The 18164-nt window shown below is 36.2% G+C and overlaps 1 protein-coding gene across 1 annotated transcript in view; it reads left to right on the top strand.

Moving 5' to 3' along the window:
- Positions 1-18164, top strand: part of brpf3b (bromodomain and PHD finger containing, 3b) — a 42451-nt gene that overhangs the window by 9313 nt on the left and 14974 nt on the right. The window contains exons 3-7 of the mRNA XM_056464023.1: positions 380-536; positions 2696-2827; positions 7893-8021; positions 11340-11652; positions 11799-12080. Of these exons, the coding sequence (XP_056319998.1) occupies positions 380-536; positions 2696-2827; positions 7893-8021; positions 11340-11652; positions 11799-12080 (1013 nt within the window). The remainder of the gene's footprint in view (positions 1-379; positions 537-2695; positions 2828-7892; positions 8022-11339; positions 11653-11798; positions 12081-18164) is intronic.

Below are 18164 nucleotides of genomic sequence, written 5' to 3'. Positions count from 1 at the left end.
TTAAAGGCTTGTGACTGTGTGAGAATTTCAATATAATTTCAAGCATTCAGGCACAAGAAATTGTATCATTTGTAACTGTAATAAACATTAGTTTTATTATATTTATTTGTTCAATGCACACTGTAGTGTTATTTTACATTTTATTATTCAAATGTTCTATCTAAATACTGTTTGACTGCCTAGAAATCCACAAACCACTGTTTATTTCACTTTTATTTTTCTTCTGTTATATTTATTTATCTTTGTCATTTGTTTATTATATTATATATGATTCACTCCCTTACAAATTTATTTCAGTTCTTTCCAAATGGAGCTGTTTAAATCATCTGATGAAATTGTATTTTTTTCGTATGGTTATTTTGTTGTTGTTTGTTTACAGGCTGAACAAAATTTCTAAAGATGTAATCATACAGAAGAAGAATCAGTTCATGCAGAGACTTCACAATTACTGGTTGCTTAAGCGTCAGTCCCGCAATGGAGTGCCTCTCATTCGACGTTTACATTCGCATCTACAGGGCCAGAGGAGTGCCGAACAGGTCAGTGTTTATGCTTTTTAAATGCTTCTGTGGCGGCACAGTTTCTTATTTAAATGTTATATAAAATTACAATTATTAGTGTTTTATTGATACCTCTATACAATAAGGTTGTGTAAGCTAATGTATTTATGAACAATACATTTATTACAGTATTTATTCTTCTTAGTTGGTTATTGTAAGTAAAGTCGTTCATTTTTGGTACAAGTTATCTCACAGTGCAGTAGCTAATGTTAACAAGTTGGAAACGATTTGGATTTATTAATGCACTTGTAAGTGTTGAACTATGATTAATAAACGTTGCACAAGTATTGCCTTATAACACTTTTATTCAGAAAATATATGAATGCCTTTTAAATAAAAAGGTCTCTGGAATAATTTTAGTTATGCAATAGATTGAAGACAAATTACTGTTGCTGCTATTGCTGTTTTTTTTTTTTTTTTTCACCATACCAAGAGAAATGGCAAAATCAACAGTATTTAACCTATTTATGCTCAAATTTTTCTAAATGGTTTAATGCATGTAGCCTTGTTAATAGTGTTCTATATGAACATGTTTTGCATTTATTTTCTCCAAGTTTTGTTTTTTTTTTAAAAGAAAAAACAAAGACACTTATTATAAATATTTAAATGATTAATTAGAATTATTACTTAATACCAATGTTAATATATTAAAAAAATATTAAACTATTTCAATTACTTACTCCCTACACAGCAAAATCCCAAGAGTAAAGAGTATTTGGTCCCATGCTGCAGAATTAAAGGAGTCAAAGAAAAAAATAACAAAAAGATCTCAAGTAAAGTGAATGGCTTTTTCTACAGTGGTAATGTCTAACAAAACAAGTATTATTAGTAAATCTCACTAAAGACTTTTGTAGACATCGAACAGAAATAGTCAAACAGGTTAGTACTAAGTGAAGCTACTCATGCTGTTTGTGGAGTTTTTAATGATCCTGATGAGCTGAGATTTTGAGAGGTTGGGTTTTCAGATGAGTTCCTCTAAGGCCATGTCCACACATACACAATTGTTTTTGTAAAGTAAAAAGTTTTCCCTCCGTTTTTCTAAAAAACACATACCTTGACACTTTTGAAAATCTTTACACTGACAAGAGTTTTAAAAAATTTGGGTTTCAGTGACCTGATGCTTTGTTTTTATGTGGACGAAAAGCCAAACCGTGTAGAAAAAGCTGAGATTTAGACAATACCCACGTTCGTGTGGTCAACAAGGTTGTGACTGAATCCTGTCGAGTTTTGTGATTCTGCTTTTTAACAGGAGGAGCTCATTAATCTCGCTCCAATCAGCATTTTAACTCTGTTCCAATGTTATTTTAACTCTCATTGTGCGATTTGAAACCAGTGGGAGAAGCTAATTTTATGACTGTATAAACTATATAAATGTATTAACTATAGTTGCCGCTTGAACTTTTGACAAAGTATACAAAAAACTATAGATCTCTTGAAAGATTTGTTATGTTTGGATGAATCTAGGGACTTTCTTGATTATGTTGATATATAATGGTGCTATGTTTTATATAGCACCATTGTATAAGCCTCATGATATACAAGGCTCATGTGACTGAAAGGAAATCTGTTTCTTTTTTTTCTTTTTTTCTTTCTTGAAATCTTTTGTTTGGTTGTTTGTTGTCACTGAGAAATGAATCATGGGTAACAGGTAGAATATTACTTATAAAAGGAAAATGGTAGCTATGAACTTCGGCAACTATAGATGCTGGTGGGCTTAAATAGGTTAAATCAATAAAATTAAATATATTTTAGTCCAACTTCAAAATTACAACAATAAAATTGTATGCCTATCAAATTTAGATATTTTTTTTAATTCAGTTTTATTTTGCTCAGTAACTGCAAGGGGCTCTTAACCTCCATTGCTGACAGTAGCTGCTTTACAAGGACATCTTATTAGAAATTTTGGGAGGAAGATTGTTGTGTTGCTGTGAAAAAGGCAATTAAAAAAAAAAAGTGACTCAAACACAACACATGCAGTGATAAGTTTGTGTTGAATCATTTTCTGCAAGCTGCTTGTAGATATTGAAAACGCATCCTTATGGGCTGCTCGCATGTAAAAGAATACAGTTCTGCACTTCACTCTGATCAGCTGCACAGATGTATTCGCTCATCATTTGGATCTTCTAAATTGTGCGCAGGCGGAGCCAGATGAAAAGCTGAATGCTGTGAGAGAAGAGCTGAAGTACTGGCAGAAGCTTCGTCATGATCTGGAAAGAGCTCGACTGCTTATTGAGCTCATCCGCAAGCGAGAGAAACTAAAGAGAGAGCAGGTAACACTGAAATGTACAATAACAGTCTGTTCTTGCATAATAAAAATGACGAAGTGAGCACTGACAACCGCATATGTGGATATGGTTATCTTGTAACTCTGGTTGTACTCAGCTCATGGTTTTTAAGACACATTTGTCACTTTAAGCAATGTGTAGCTCCTATTCAGTGGCAGACAGAATCAGTTTTTTTTTTTTTTTTTTTGTTATTTATTTATTTTTGCTATTTCTGTGCAAAATTTAGTAAAAATATTGGTTTCTGTGGAATACTTTGGAGATTATAACAATTGAAAACTTTAAAATAATAACCATGTTAGATTAGCTAGTGTACTGTAGGTGCCCCTCAGGGTTGTGCATGCGCTAGGCATGGGCTGGTATAAGATTCTGACGGTATGATAATGTTGGATAAAAATATCACGGTTTGACAGTATTGTGCTCACTGCTCTAAATCATATTCTTTTTAAATGTCTGGGTAAAAAAACAAAACTTTTTTCCCCTTTGAAAATATATTAGATTTTTTTAAATATTTATAGTATTTTTGAGCAGTAAACATGTCAGGCTAAATAATTCAAATAAAAAGACTTCTGCTGTCTTCATTCGTTTCAAAAACGCCGATTTCTTTACAATTTAAAACGGCATCTTTGGATATTTTTTTCTGCTGGAGATACTGCTGTCCTAAAAAACAAAAAAAAAAAGTCAATTAAAAATCATGCACATATCTTAGGAGCGGTATTACAGAAAATTGTGTCAGTTTTAAATCCTTTGTCTAATTAAATGCCTAGTATGCGCTCCTATCCTGTTTACTGCATATACAAATTATTATTTTTTATTTACATGAGTATACTAATGTTATAAAATACAGATGACACTGTAATACTGAGCCTGCTGAGGAAAAATGAGGATATAACAAAATATTTGTCTGAGATTTTGAACTTTGTGCAGTGGTGTAATGTAAATCCACTTATGGCCCATTTTCACTGAGCGGTACGATATCAGTTTTCACTGTCAAAAGGTACCAAAAAGCGAACCGTATTGTACCACTTTTTGGGTATCTTTTCCAGTGGGTATTCTGCACAACAAAGGGGTACCAAAATGCAGAGCATGACGGGCAGCTGAACGCTATTGGTTTAAAGTCACCATTGTGTGCGCAAGCCAGGAGAATGAAAACAAAGGAAGCACCAAGTTTATTTATAAACTAATTTCGAGAGGATCAGGTGCTTCTAATTTACCACAGCCGGTCTTGCATTCGCTAATCATGATCCCCCAATCACATGATTCAAAAGTTACTATAAATAACCACAGTCTTCATTCTACATTTATCTTTGTCTCGAAGAAACTCCCTTTCTCCTCTTTTTTTTTTTCTCATAGATTGGGCAGCTTGGCGGCCCAGTGGTTAGCACTGTTAGCTCCACAGTAAGAATATTGCCGGCCCTGCTCCTCGCCGGGCCAGTGGGTGTTTCTGTGTAGAGTTTGTATGTTCTCCCCGTGTCTGCTGGATTTCCCCCGGGTTCTCTGGTTTCCTCCCACCATCCAAAGATATGCATAATGCATAACCAACTAAGCAAAACAGGCACTTTGTCTGGGTCCCTTCCTTCCCAAAGTAGTTTTCCTTAGCCAGTTCAGCTGAGGTTGAACAGTTCAGTTCAGTTTTTGAGATCTACCTGAGCTCAAGCTTCCCTCTCGCTCTGCGAATGGGAGGGAGCCCTGGGCTCTCTCTTGGGACAGCATGCCCGGGAAGTGTGAACTCTTGAAATACGCAACCAAGACATTACATCGTAATAATATATACATATAATAACGAGCCGTCGTTGACCCGAGTGTAAACAAATCTTGTCATCATCTTGATGAACCACCTCAATGCCAAGAATAAGAGCAGAATCTGCCATTGTTCACGAGGCCATCTAAATCGCGAGCGGTTTCACTTTCTCCAGAGAGGTCGCATGCGCATCTATAATAATAATAATAATAATAATAATAATGTGCATGTGATCATTGAAGTGCTTCTGACATCCGATCCTTTCAGAAACGGATAAACCTGAGAGTGAAGTGTGAAAAAACAAAGGAGCAAATAATTCAACCTAAAACATGAACAAACTGCCATGTTTAACCATTATCATCACCTTCTGGACTATTATGAACTCGGAATAACGAACTTACTTTTTAACAAGATGTTAAGTTTCATATCATTAATGGACCCAAATAAGGCCTAAATGTACGTTTTGGGGATTTTTGTTTTTGCAATTGATAACATTTCAGAGCCTGCGAGGCTCTGTATGTTTACATACGTTTTATTTATTTATTTATTTATTAAGGTTAGTTATTAACATTTATACACCATAGGGAAATTTATGTGTATAAAGCATCTGTTTATATGAGAACGACCCGTACAGCTTTACTTTGACATTTTCTTAAGCTAGAATGACATCAACTGCAACTTTCTGTCATACATCATGCCCATCAAATGGGTACCATTTGGCACTAGAGACACAAGGCTGATAAAGGTGACCCGTATTGTGCCGAACTGAACCTTGTTGAAAAAATCAAGGAAATTATAGTAGACCCAAAAAGACTAGATAATTACTGATGTGATTGAACAAGTAGATCCTTTTAAGTGTCTTGGAGGGGTCATTGACCGTACACTGACGGGGAAAGCCCACTTAGACTATGTCTGCTCAAAGTTTAAACAAAGACTTTATATATTTTTAAGGAGAATCAGGTATCAAGTGGAGGAAATAAAAATCTCTTGTTGCTAATTTATCAAGCAGTTTTTTTTTTTGGAAGTTTACTGTGCTTTATTTATGCAGGCTTTGTATAGCAGTCTTTCAGTTCAATCAAAAACACAACTTGCACGTCTTGTTAAAGTTGCCATGAAAGTGATTGATATTAGAGGGTATACATCAGAAAATAATAGCAAATAATTCAAATCATGTTTTATTTCCAGTGTATGAAGTGCTGCCAGTGAGGAAGCGATATAAAGTTGCTTAATGTAAAAGTAATCATTACAAGAAGACATTTATATCAGTGTCCATTAGCGTTTTAAACGGTAAACTACCATGATGGGCCTTTTAAATGTCACTGTTGTTGGTAAATTTGACATGTTGTCTTTTTTTGTTATATGTGTACCATGTGTAGTTCAAGAAAAATGTGCTGTTTAATGTCCCTTTCAGGAAATTTGTCTTAACTCAAAGTATAACTCAACTTTTATTTAAGGTTTAAAATGCATTAATTCAATGAAATTCAGTCAATCTGAATCCCTTTTGGAAAATAAAGTTTCAGTGAGTCTTATATAATACTATAATACATATAGTCAACTAAAAGACAGATAAAATAACTTTAGATATTGTATTGCGCTCAAATCATCCAAACATTTACATATTGCCTAATACACAATATAACAAATTAATATACAAAAATGAGTAAGCATTCATTTCTTTATACACATTTACATAAGTGAATAGATGAAATGAGCTCATATTTACAAGTTTCACCATTAAAAATGAGTCCTGCAATGTGTTTAGCTTGTTTAATTTAAAAATTAGACCGCTTTACAGGCAGCTACCTTCCTGCAACTCTCACATGGTCGCCCACTGAAGCTAAGCAGGGTCAGTACCTGAATGGGAGACCACATAGGAAAGTGGTCTCCCGGTCAGTACCTGAATGGGAGACCACATGGGAGAGCTATGTTGCTGCTGGAAGTGGTATTAGTGAAACTAGCAGGGGACACTCAACCTGCGGTCTCTGTGGGTCTTAACGCCCCAGTATAGTGAAGGGGATTCTATACTGCTCAGTGAGCGCCGTCTTTCCGATGAGAGGTTAAACAGAGATCCTGACTCTCTGTGATCATTAAATCCCAGGATGTCCTTTGAAAAGACTAGCCCTCCATCATGCCCTCTTAACCATCCCCATATGATAATTGGCTTCATCATTCTGTCTGCTCTCCACCAATCAGTTGGTGTGGTGTACGGTCTGTGGGGTATAGCTGCTGTCGCGTCATCCAAGTGGATGCTGCACAGTGATGGTGGTTGAGGAAATTCCCCCCCAAATAAATGTGTGAAGTGCTTTGAGTGTCCAGAAAAGCACTATATAAATGTAAGGAATTATTAGTAATAAACTATTATAAAGCAACATGAAGCACTCATGTTTTTCACTAAACTAATGAAAGGTAAAAGACACCAGTTAGTCTTGGCACAAGTATCACAAGCTCTTTGTTTTAGTGAAAATGACTTAAACCAGGTGATTTAAGCATTAAAATCTATATGTTGTTTAATCTAAATCATCATTTTGATTTAAAAGTGAATTAAATTAAAATTGACTTAAATTTCATAAGGGTCAAGTTTGTGCTAGTTCAAATACTTACTCCCAATAACAATTTCATAATTCATAGCTGTTATCAAGCAGAATAGATGATGTTATGACCCAGAATTACTTTTCATTCTGTTTAAAGCCAAAGCTCATAGAGCAGTAGAAAAATACTGTCATCATGAAAATGCAGAAACAGCCCACTGTTGTTGCCGTTATACTGCAGGGCGAAACGGCTGTGAGTCTCTGTATGGCTATGACTTGATTTGGCAAATATAGTGTGTAAAATGGGTCTTAGTCATTTCTGGAGCTTTGACTAGGCTGCTTTTTCAGCCCTGCAAAACCACACATCGTATACAGTGGATGAAAGTGGAGACTTATTTCTAAAGCACTTCCTTTCCAACAGACTGGTGGTTGAGAATAATCTATGAGCGTTAATGCAACTGAATATGCATTAAGGCCAAGATTTTTCACTTGCAGATAAAATTTTATTATTTTTTATGGAAAATGCATGTTCTCATTCAAAATAACTTTTTTTTTTTATTGCACCGAAATGTTTTCATGCCTGTGATTGAACAACAGATCAGAACTTTTTCTGGAAAAGTCATTTATATTGTAATAAAGCAGTTGTGTCAGCTTTTAGAACTAAATTAGCATATTGATAATCTCAAAGCTCACAGGCTTGGACTACACACTGCATAACTTTTAATTTCATGTAATTTTTGTTTCAAGAGTTGTATTTAACAAAATCATGTGTCTGCTTTTGTAGGTGAAGATTCACCAGGCAGTGACCGAACATCAGTTAACTCCAGTTCTGGTACTGCTGAGCTCCACTTTAGAGCAGCTTCAGGAGAAAGACACAGCAAAAATATTTGCACAGCCTGTCAACTTGAAAGAGGTCTGTCCATATATCATTTGTAATTGATTGGTATTATATTGGTAATATAGAATTACTATTAAAATGTGGACTATCGTTACAGTTTGAAATATGTTTTAATGTTTTCAAATATAATTTAGTGAAGTTTATTTATCAATTTATTTCGAGAGGAAATTTCGAGACCAGAATTTCTTACCTTGGTTATCTTTGTCTTGAAGAATCCTCCCTTCCATCCCTACTCCTCCTCCCATTTCCTAGATAGTGCTGCACAGTGGCTCAGTGGTTAGCACCATTTCCTCACAGCAAGAACATCACTGGTTCAAGTCTTTACTAGGCCAGTCTATGTTTCTGTGCAGTTTGCATGTTCTCCCCTTGCTTGAGTGGTTTCCCCGGTTTCCTCCTACAGTCCAAAGATGTACGGTATCTGTAAATTGATGAAACCAAATTGGCACTATAGATGAGCTCCAAGTCAGGCTCCTACATATGCCTTTCAGTCAGCAATTTATCTCTCCATAGCAATTCCTATAATCTGTCTTAAGGCAGATTTATATTTCTGCGTCAAGCGTACGCGTATGGTCGGGTGCAGCCTTTGCCATGGCTGACGTTGAGGTGCACCTCTCAAAAAATGTAACTACACATCAAGGCAATGCGAATCGCAAGTTCTGTGATTGGTCGGCTTGGTAGCGCTGATGAGTGTGGGCTAGATCGAGAGCTGCATGAACCAGTTGTAGTGAGTGTTTGTAAGTGTGAAGTCCCGTGAACTTGTACATTAAGGGCGTACTCACACTATGTACAGTGGCCTTGAACCGGGCCGAAGCACGATTGTCCCCCCTCCTGTCTCCCCCGACGGCCCGCACTCGCATGGCATTTGGGCCTGAGCACGCTTACGTCATCGATGATGCGCTATTCAGAAGCTCAGCACAGTAGAGATTTCTTTAGTTATCTCGTTTTAGTGGTTTGTGATGCAGTGACACGCAGTCTAATATTTCGCTGAACAGATCAGCCACTTTTGACACTCATAAACAGTAATAAAGTCCCTGTGCTGCGGGAATTAGGAGATTTGCTGAAGGTGCAGCTGTCATGCAGTGAGAGGTTTGCGTCTTTAATAAACTACGACAGCATTTGTGTTCATTAAACAGTAAGAATGAATAATAAACACATATGAAACAGTCCCTTAAAAGTCACGTCTCGTCTTCAGGTTTGGGCTCAGATGTGCTTTGCACTCACACTAAAGTGTACCGTGCCAAAGCCCAAGTGAACCGCGCTCCGGCACACCTCTTCCAACCGGGCCAGGGCTGGCCAAATGAACCGTGCCTGAGCCCGATTCAGAGCACTCACACTTCTTAAACAATCCGGGTAACGGGCCTGGGCACGGTTCGGATAGCATAGCGTGAGTACGCCCTAAGGTAGTATTAAAAAAAAAAAAAACAAATCCGCGAAGAAACTCGACACAGGTACATAACCTACTGCCAGCTAGTGTTTCAGAAGGGTTATTGCAGAGCAACACAAACAGCATGCAGAAGTTTAAAGGCACGACTATGTGCAAAGCATTCTCTGTGGGTTATGGCGATTAATCGATGCTAAAGTATAAAGCAACCTTTAAGTCCTAAATAAACCAGGAGAGTTCTCGGGATCTACCTGAGCTCAAACTCCCCTCTCACCCTTCAAACGCTTCTTGAAAGTACTTTAATGTCTGAGATATGGTTTCAAAGCCTGGAAAGTACTGAAAACAAACATAGATACTTGAAAGCGGTTGAATTAAATTTCACATGAAACTAGTTGTTGGTCTTATTTCAACAATCGTCATGCTGCTGTGAAAAACAAGAACTGTACAAGAACTAATAATGCACGTTTTACAAATATTACAGAAACCGAATTTGAATATTAATAGTTTAATTCAATAACAACATAATTGTTTAAAAGGTTTACATTTTTAAAAAATTGCACATTCAGAAATCATCATTCTGACGTTTGTAATGTAAATATTAAGTGTAAGTGAAATGTTGAGTACAGTTAGGATGTTCATAATTCTACATATGCTGGTGGTATAAATTACAAATGTGTTTGATTTAAAATGAATGGTGCTTTAAATTGTCCTTGAGTCGACTGTTAATGAAAGAGTGGGAACTCTGTTTTAAGAAATTAGTGCTAATTTGATTTTTAGTTGTATTATTTTAATATAGAAGTTACACTGTGCAAACAGTGATGCTTTGAGTAGAAACTTGGATATATTTTCTACTAATAGAATATGCTGTGCCCTTACTGTGTTTTCCTAAAAGGCCATGTATTCAGTTGTCTGTTCACCTTTTAATACCTAATCCTGTTTTGTAAATAGTAATTTGAGGGAGTGACAACTGCATTCAACAACTGAATTGGGTCATTTAGATAATGACAACTGTGGTTAGGAGTTTTAAGTTGTGTACTGAACTGAACTGAACAACTACTTAGTGACGTATTGTAATGCACATCAGAGCTGTGTCTCTCTCTTTTGTATGTGCACAAGAACAAGCAACTGCATAGAGGAAGATGGTAAAAGGTGTGAGCCTTGACTTGTTCATGTTGCCAGATCTTACTAGAAAAGAAAACCAGAGACGATCAAGTAACTAAAAAGCTGAATACTCCATGTCAGCTGCCTACCCTAATAAACTTGATCATTTTTGAGTCAAACCTACATATATATAAAAAACAAGATGCTTAAAATGAGTGGACATGGCAACATTATAAGAGTGCACTCTAAGGTAGCCCTCTATATGCAAGCAAAACACAAAATCACATATTTCAGAACTTAATATAGCTTTAATGCGATTAAAATTGGTCAAAAATTGAATACCAGACATGCCAAGTGCTTGAAAGTTACCTTAGTTAATATGTCATTGCAAGTTTTGTGTTTTGCTCCAGATTTTAAAGTGATAGTTCACCCAAAAATATCAAATTTGTTAGCATTTGCTCATCCTCCAGCTATCAAATCAAAACAAGTTTTTTCCTCTAAAGAAGATATTTAGAAGAATGTTGGAAACCGGTAGCCTTTGACTTCCATAGTATTTTTATTTCCTGCTATCGTAGTCAATGGCTACAAGTTTTGAACATTCTTCAAAATATTTTCTTTTGGGTTTAACAAAGAAAAAACTCTTAAAGGTTTGAAAAACCAAGTGTGAGTAAATGGTCAGTAATTTTTCATTTTTGGGTGAACTATCCCTTTTAAATTTGGTTGTCAATTCTGAAACATCCTTGGACATGGATTTATGTAATAAATATCTTGTAGTTTTCTTCTCTCATATCCATTCATGCTAACCAAATCTTCATGCTTTAAACTGTGAAACTGTGCTCTTGGCTTCTCAGGTCACAGATTACCTGGAGTTTATCACGCACCCCATGGACTTCTCCACAATGCAGTCCAAATTGGAGGCTCACAAGTATCGCTCTATCACTGACCTGGAGGCTGATTTCAACCTCATGATCTCCAACTGCCTGCTTTACAATGCTAAAGACACAGTGTTTTACCAAGCTGCAATACGTCTGAGGGACCTAGGGGGCGCTATCCTGAGGCACGCTCAGAGACAAGCCCAAAACACAGGCTTCGACCTGGACACGGGCATGCACCTGGCAGAATCGCCACATAAAAATGACTACTACCGCTGCACTTTTGAAGATGGTGAGTGGTTTCATGTACCGATTCATTTAAATGAATACAAAAAATGTACAAATTACTTCTATTTGGATGGAATTTTTTTATTGAGCCAAATAGTACGCCGTATTTCTTTTGTTTTGTTTCTGATGATTTGGTTCTGTTGTTTATAGTTGACACGCTGCTAGACCCTGATAATCGATTGCACATGACGACGGAAAACCAATTGAGGGAGCTGCTAGAAAAATTAGACGTGGTAACGTCTATGCGCTCGAGCGGCGCACGAACACGACGGGTTCGCCTGCTGCGACGAGAAATCAACAAAGTCCGCTTTAAGCAGAACTTAAAAAACTCACACATTCTCAATGGAGACCTCAAAGATGATGACGACGAGGATGATGAAGACAAAGAGATGGATGCTGATCATAACCTGTCATCATCGTCGTCAGATAAAGGTGAGACATGCCTTGCCTTTTACTTTCAAAATTCCATTTATTTACAACCTTTTTGAGAATTCTTTTTTTTTTTCATATACTGGAACCAAATGGTGATTTATATGGTTCCCTGAAGGCTGTTTAAAGGGCTATATGATTTCTTCCCTAACTGTTTGCATTACTAAACATAACCAACATTGTGGGCTCCATTTTAACGATCTAGGTGCAAAGTCTAAAGCAAATGGCACAAAAGCATTAAGAGCGTGTCTAAATCCACTTTTGCTATTTTAAGGATGGAAAAATATGCTGCATGCATGGTCTAACAGGGTTGTGCTTATTCTCTTAATCAGTTCTGGATGTGTTTTTAACATAACGTTCATTAAAGCAATCAGAGTCTCCTCACCCATTCCGTTTAAGAGTCAGTTGTGTCGCGCCATGGCCCACTTGCTTTTTACATGGCAGACTTTGTAAGTGGAAAAACTGAATGCTTCATTAGCGAGAAAATCGATAAAAAGACCATCTGCAGCGCGAGGATAAAGAACGAGCTTCCTCCAATCGGCCTCTTTACTTTCTCTTTACTTTACTTTTACTCTTTACTTTTCTCTTTACTTTCGTGAATAAGGGAACGGAATCACATGTACAGAAATATTCACAGCCTTTGCTCTACTTTGTTGATGCTCCTTTGGCAGCAATTACAGCCTCAAGTATTTTTGAATATGATGCCACAAGCTTGGCACACCTGTCTTTAGGAATTTTTGCCCATTCCTCTTTGCAGTACCTCTCAAACTCTATCAGGTTGGATGGGAAGTGATGGTGTACAGCCGTTTTCAGATCTCTCCAGAGGTATTCAATAGGATTTAGGTCTGGGCTCTGGCTGGGCCACTCAAGAACATTCACAGAGTTGTTGTGAAGCCATTCCATTAATATTTTGGTGTTGTGCTTTGGGTCATTGTCCTGCTGGAAGATGAAACATCGCCTCAGTCCGAGGTCAAGAGCACTCTGAAGCAGGTTTTCATTCAGGATGTCTCTGTACTTTGCTGCATTCATCTTTCCCTCTATCCTGACTAGTCTTCCAGTTCTTGCTACTGAAAACATCCAGAGCGTGATGCTGCCTCCACCATGCTTCACTGTAGGTATGGTATTAGCCTGGTGATGAGCGGTGCCTGATTTTCTCCAAACGTATTGCCTGGCATTCCCTCCAAAGAGTTCAATTCAATGGTCTCATCAGACCAGAGAATTTTGTTTCTTATGGTCTGAGAGTCCTTCAGATGCCTTTTGGCAAATTCCAGGCGGGGAGTGGCTTTCGTCTGGCCACTCTACCATACAGGCCTGATTGGTGGATTGCTGCACAGATGGTTGTCCTTCTGTAAGGTTCTCCTCTCTCCACAGAAGAACGCTGAAGATCAGACAGAGTGACCATAGGGTTATTGATCACCTCCCTGACTAAGGCCCTTCTCCCCTGATCACTCAGCTTAGATGGCCGGCCAGCTCTAGGAAGAGTCCTGGTGGTTCAAAACAACTTCCACCTATGGAGGCCACTGTGCTCATTGGAACTTTCAGAGCAGCAGATATTTTTCTGTAACCTTCCCCAGCCTCGAGACAATCCTGTCTCGGAGGTCTACAGACAATTCCTTTGTCTTCATGCTTGGTTTGTGCTTTGACATGCACTCTCAACCCTGGGGCCTTTTCAAATCATGTCCAATAAACTGAATTTACCACAGGTGAACTCCAATAAAGCTGCTGAAACATCTCAAGAATGATCAGTGAAAACAGAATGTACCTGAGCTCAATTTAGAACTTTATGACAAAGGCTGTGAATACTGATGTACATGTGATTTTTCAGGTTTTTTATTTTTAATAAATTTGCAACAATTAAAAAAAAATTCACATTGTCATTATGGGATATTGTGTGTAGAATTTTGAGGAAATAAATTATTTTAATCCATTTTGGAATAATGCTGTAACATAAAAAAAATGTGGAAAATGTGAAGCGCTATGAATACTTTCCGGATGCACTGTATTTCAGTTCCTCAAAATAGCAACGTGCCAACACTGCACCTTAACGCACCTCCTTTATCGACTGGCACACCTATGAGTCCACAAAGTGGTGCAAATGGATTTGCTATTTAAACAACGTGGCGCAAACCGTGAAAATTAGGCTTGTGCTGCTCTGAAAATAGCCCAAAATCTTTCACCCAAATAGTGGGCATTTATGCAGCCCTGTTTGCATGCTTGTACTAAGTTCTAAAAGTATCTAATGTATTATTATTTTATTATTATTAAGTATATAAAAGTATCAAAATGTACATACTTAACCCTCTACTGCACAGTGTTACCATATGGCAACATGATATTTATGTTTATTTCTTTGCCACTGCTTCTTTAAGACCAACATAGAATTTTTTTTTGTTGGAAAGAGAAGACCTTAGTGTAGCCAATGATGTGCTTTGGTTAAGTCACATGTTCAGTCACAGTGATTTTCATGTGGCACGATATTAGACTGTCGTTTATTGTGAGTAGTTGCTGAATGTAAATGTCAATTAAAAACAAAGCATTAAATTATGTCAGATCCACAAAAAAATCTGAAACATCACCTCCAGTAAGTTATGATGACATATTCACAACTCAATTTTTTTATTTATCAAATTAGTTTTTTTTATAAATCAATCAAATGTATGCGTTATCCAATGGCAACACTGTGCAATAGTGGAACATGCAATATTGCAATGGTTCAGCTAGCTAGCAAGGTCAGCTGTGAACTTTTTAAGTTGTAACAATAACAACATGAATGCTAATGGTATAATGTTGATTAAGTCATATGTTAATGGCATTTGGATTATGGATAAAATCTAGTTTCAATGGCAATACTACTTTTGAATAGATATGAATACAGGGAACAGTGTATTAGCGAGCACCACCATGTTCTCTAAGTGAAACAAGAAAGGGACAGAACTTGTGCTATACATGATAATACAATATTATATTTGATTTAATAATATTCAGCAAAAAAGAATGGAATAAATGAAAGCTGTTGGAATATCAGTTGTTGGAAAGTGTGTATAAGGTGTCATTTATAAGTTCTGTGTTAAAGTTTTAATGCTGCAACACCAATTAAATCAAAACAAACAACACAATTATTAATTATAAGAAAAATTCTAATTTAGAAATTTCTAAGTTAGATCCACTGTTGGACGTTGTTGCCATATGGCAGCAACTTCAAGTTAAGCCATTTTAAGAAAAGAAAAACATATTTTTTAATAGATCTATCGTAATGCGTGCAGTAGAGGGTTAAACCTTTATACTTTTTTGAGTGTGTAACACAAGAGTATGCAAGTATGCCCCATCAATCATCTTGTCACACCATCCACATTTCTTTCACATTTAATTTCCTACTAAAATTGGAGGTGCAGCAGAAGGTTAATCTGCCCTTCATTGGTCTTTCATGCATAGTGATCTCTTCAGGTGCTTGCATAATTATGCAGTCCAAAGTTATTGACCAAACACATCTTTATAAAAGTTCACATTGTTGTTATATAATATAATATAATAATATAATATAATATAACACAATACAATATAATATAATATAATATAACACAATACAATATAATATAATATAATATAATATAATATAATATGACATAATATAATATAATATTAATGTGGAACATATGAAATAAATATATTCCAGAAGGTCAGATTTTAATTAAGAATCATTAAAAATCCTCTCGACTTAACATCGAGTCTTCCACATCTGCCATGTTTATAGTTTAACACTTTATGTAGTTCTAAATGAATTAATATTCAATGCACAATATTAACCATTAGAGCATGCATGGATCTGCACGTCAAATTCCTACCGGAAATATTAGATCATCTGGGTAAATTTGCAGTACTTTTTGGTGAAGTTTTTTCCTCACCGCTGTCACCACTGGCTTGCATGGTTCGGGACCTGTATAGCTGCGCATCAATGGATTTGCTCTTCAGTGTTGGGACTCTCAGTTGTGAATATTAAACCACACTGAACTGAAACTCTGAAAACTGAACTGACACAGTTTCAATTTACGATATTCTTCTATGTGAAGCTGCTTTCACACAATCTACCTTGTAAAAACGCTACACAAATAAAGGTGAATTGAATTTTTCCCACATATGATTTGGGACACACTAATTGCGTTTTTTGAACTCTATTTAGGACGTGTCATGCGTGTGAATTGGGATGCAGCATTATAAGTGCGGTAAAGATTTTAGTGAAAATATCATACATCTTTGTCCCAGTTAAAAACAACAGGCTTCACTCTGGTGTCGTTTGTCCTGCATTTTGTCACAAATTCAGTCACAGAAGAAAAATAGGTTGCTACTTAGACAAGTCAAGACCAAAACAGTCATTGTTGAACAGTGATTGGAACCAGTAGCTCCAATGTAACGACTCTCTCACTCACTGTAAGGTGTGATTTGACTGAACTGCAAACTGCTGCTTTTGTCAAGTGAAATTGTAGTTCTTTTCAGCAATTGTGTTTTTAAATGAAATTATATGTATATTAATTAATTTATTTTTCATTTTGTAAAAGCAAACAGTCTTATGTTTTATGTGGAGCTGCAAATTTGATGACAAAAAAAATGAGTTTTTTTATTATTTATACGTTTATTATTAGGTGTATGTTTTATTATTAGGTTTAGGTTTATTTTATGGCAGTGTGTGACTAAAGAAAAAAAGCATTTTATTTGTAGTAAAGTATAGTATTCGTAGGGTTATAACCAGAGTGCAAATTATACATTGACGATCGAGGGGGTCAAGTTTTTGTTGTGTTTGGTAATATGCCTCAGTGAACCAAATTTATATATTTAATTCAATTACATCTAATTTATTAATCCAACATGTTTAACATATTAAAGAAACATGTTTTGGGAACACTTACACTGTCTGTTGGTGCTCTAGATTTGCCAGTTTGAAACCGATGAATTAATATTTTTGGTGCAAACATGCATTCACAATGGTACGAACCATTATAGGGGTGGTCAAATGCATATTGACATTATCTATTATTTAAATTATTGAACTACAGAGCAAACTATCTCTTAACTATTAAAGGGCAGACCCCCTCATACATGTTTTGATGTCCTTCAGGGATGATCAAGCATTAATTAGCGGGGTCAGACCCCCCAAACCCCCCTGTAATTCGCACCCAGTACAGTACAGTATAAGAGGGTATCTTTGGGATCTTAGTCTTAATGTCTTAAATTTCAAAAACTAAATTTTAGGCCTTAAAGTCTTAAATTCCCATGAAATTTTGTCTTGTACTTACATCATTTTAAACAGGTCTTAATTTTTCTTTGTAAAGCTACACAATCGATCCAACATACATCCAATCACCAACACATCTCAATAAAAACTATATTCATAACTTAGCAAAACTATATTCATAACTAATATTATAACAGTCTGTTGTTCATACATATTGTTTTTTTTAAAGTTATGTTGAAAAAAAAAAGTATGTATACAACTAGAGTCTGCTTGTTTTGACATTTGTGTGAAATTTAATTCTTTATGGTCTTAAATTTGTGTCTGCGCCAATAGCCTATTGCTAAAGTGCGTCGACATATAGCACTATGTTGCTCACGGCGACCCAAGTTTGATTCCCGGCTCGAGGTCTTATGCCAATCCTTCCCCTCTCTCTGCTCTCAGTACTTTCCTGTCTGTACTCCACTATCCTATCCCAATAAAAGGGGAAAAACAAAACAAAGTCTTTAATTTTAGTTGGTGAAACCTGCTGAACCTCTGTATAAGAAATTTGAATGAGTAAAAATGCTAACTAACTCCTATTTGTTACCTAACATAAAATAGAATGGAAATAATATTAATAATAATAATATTTCTTGTGTATTGTGTAATCATTTTTTTTACTTAATAAATTGTAATTCGGCATTTTTAAATAATCGAATTTCCTTTAATCTTTCATGATTACCTTCCATTTTCATTCATTCATTATTTCTTTTCAGCTTAGTCCCTTTATTATTCTGGGGTCGCCACAGCGGAATGAACCGCCAACTTATGCAGCACATGTTTCACGCAGCAGATGCTTTTCCAGGCATAACCTATCTCTG

The sequence above is a fragment of the Danio aesculapii genome, chromosome 8 (assembly GCF_903798145.1).
Source record: "Danio aesculapii chromosome 8, fDanAes4.1, whole genome shotgun sequence".
Taxonomy (NCBI): domain Eukaryota; kingdom Metazoa; phylum Chordata; class Actinopteri; order Cypriniformes; family Danionidae; genus Danio; species Danio aesculapii.
Note: the sequence above shows the minus strand (reverse complement) of the source record. Positions and strands in the feature narration are given on the sequence as shown.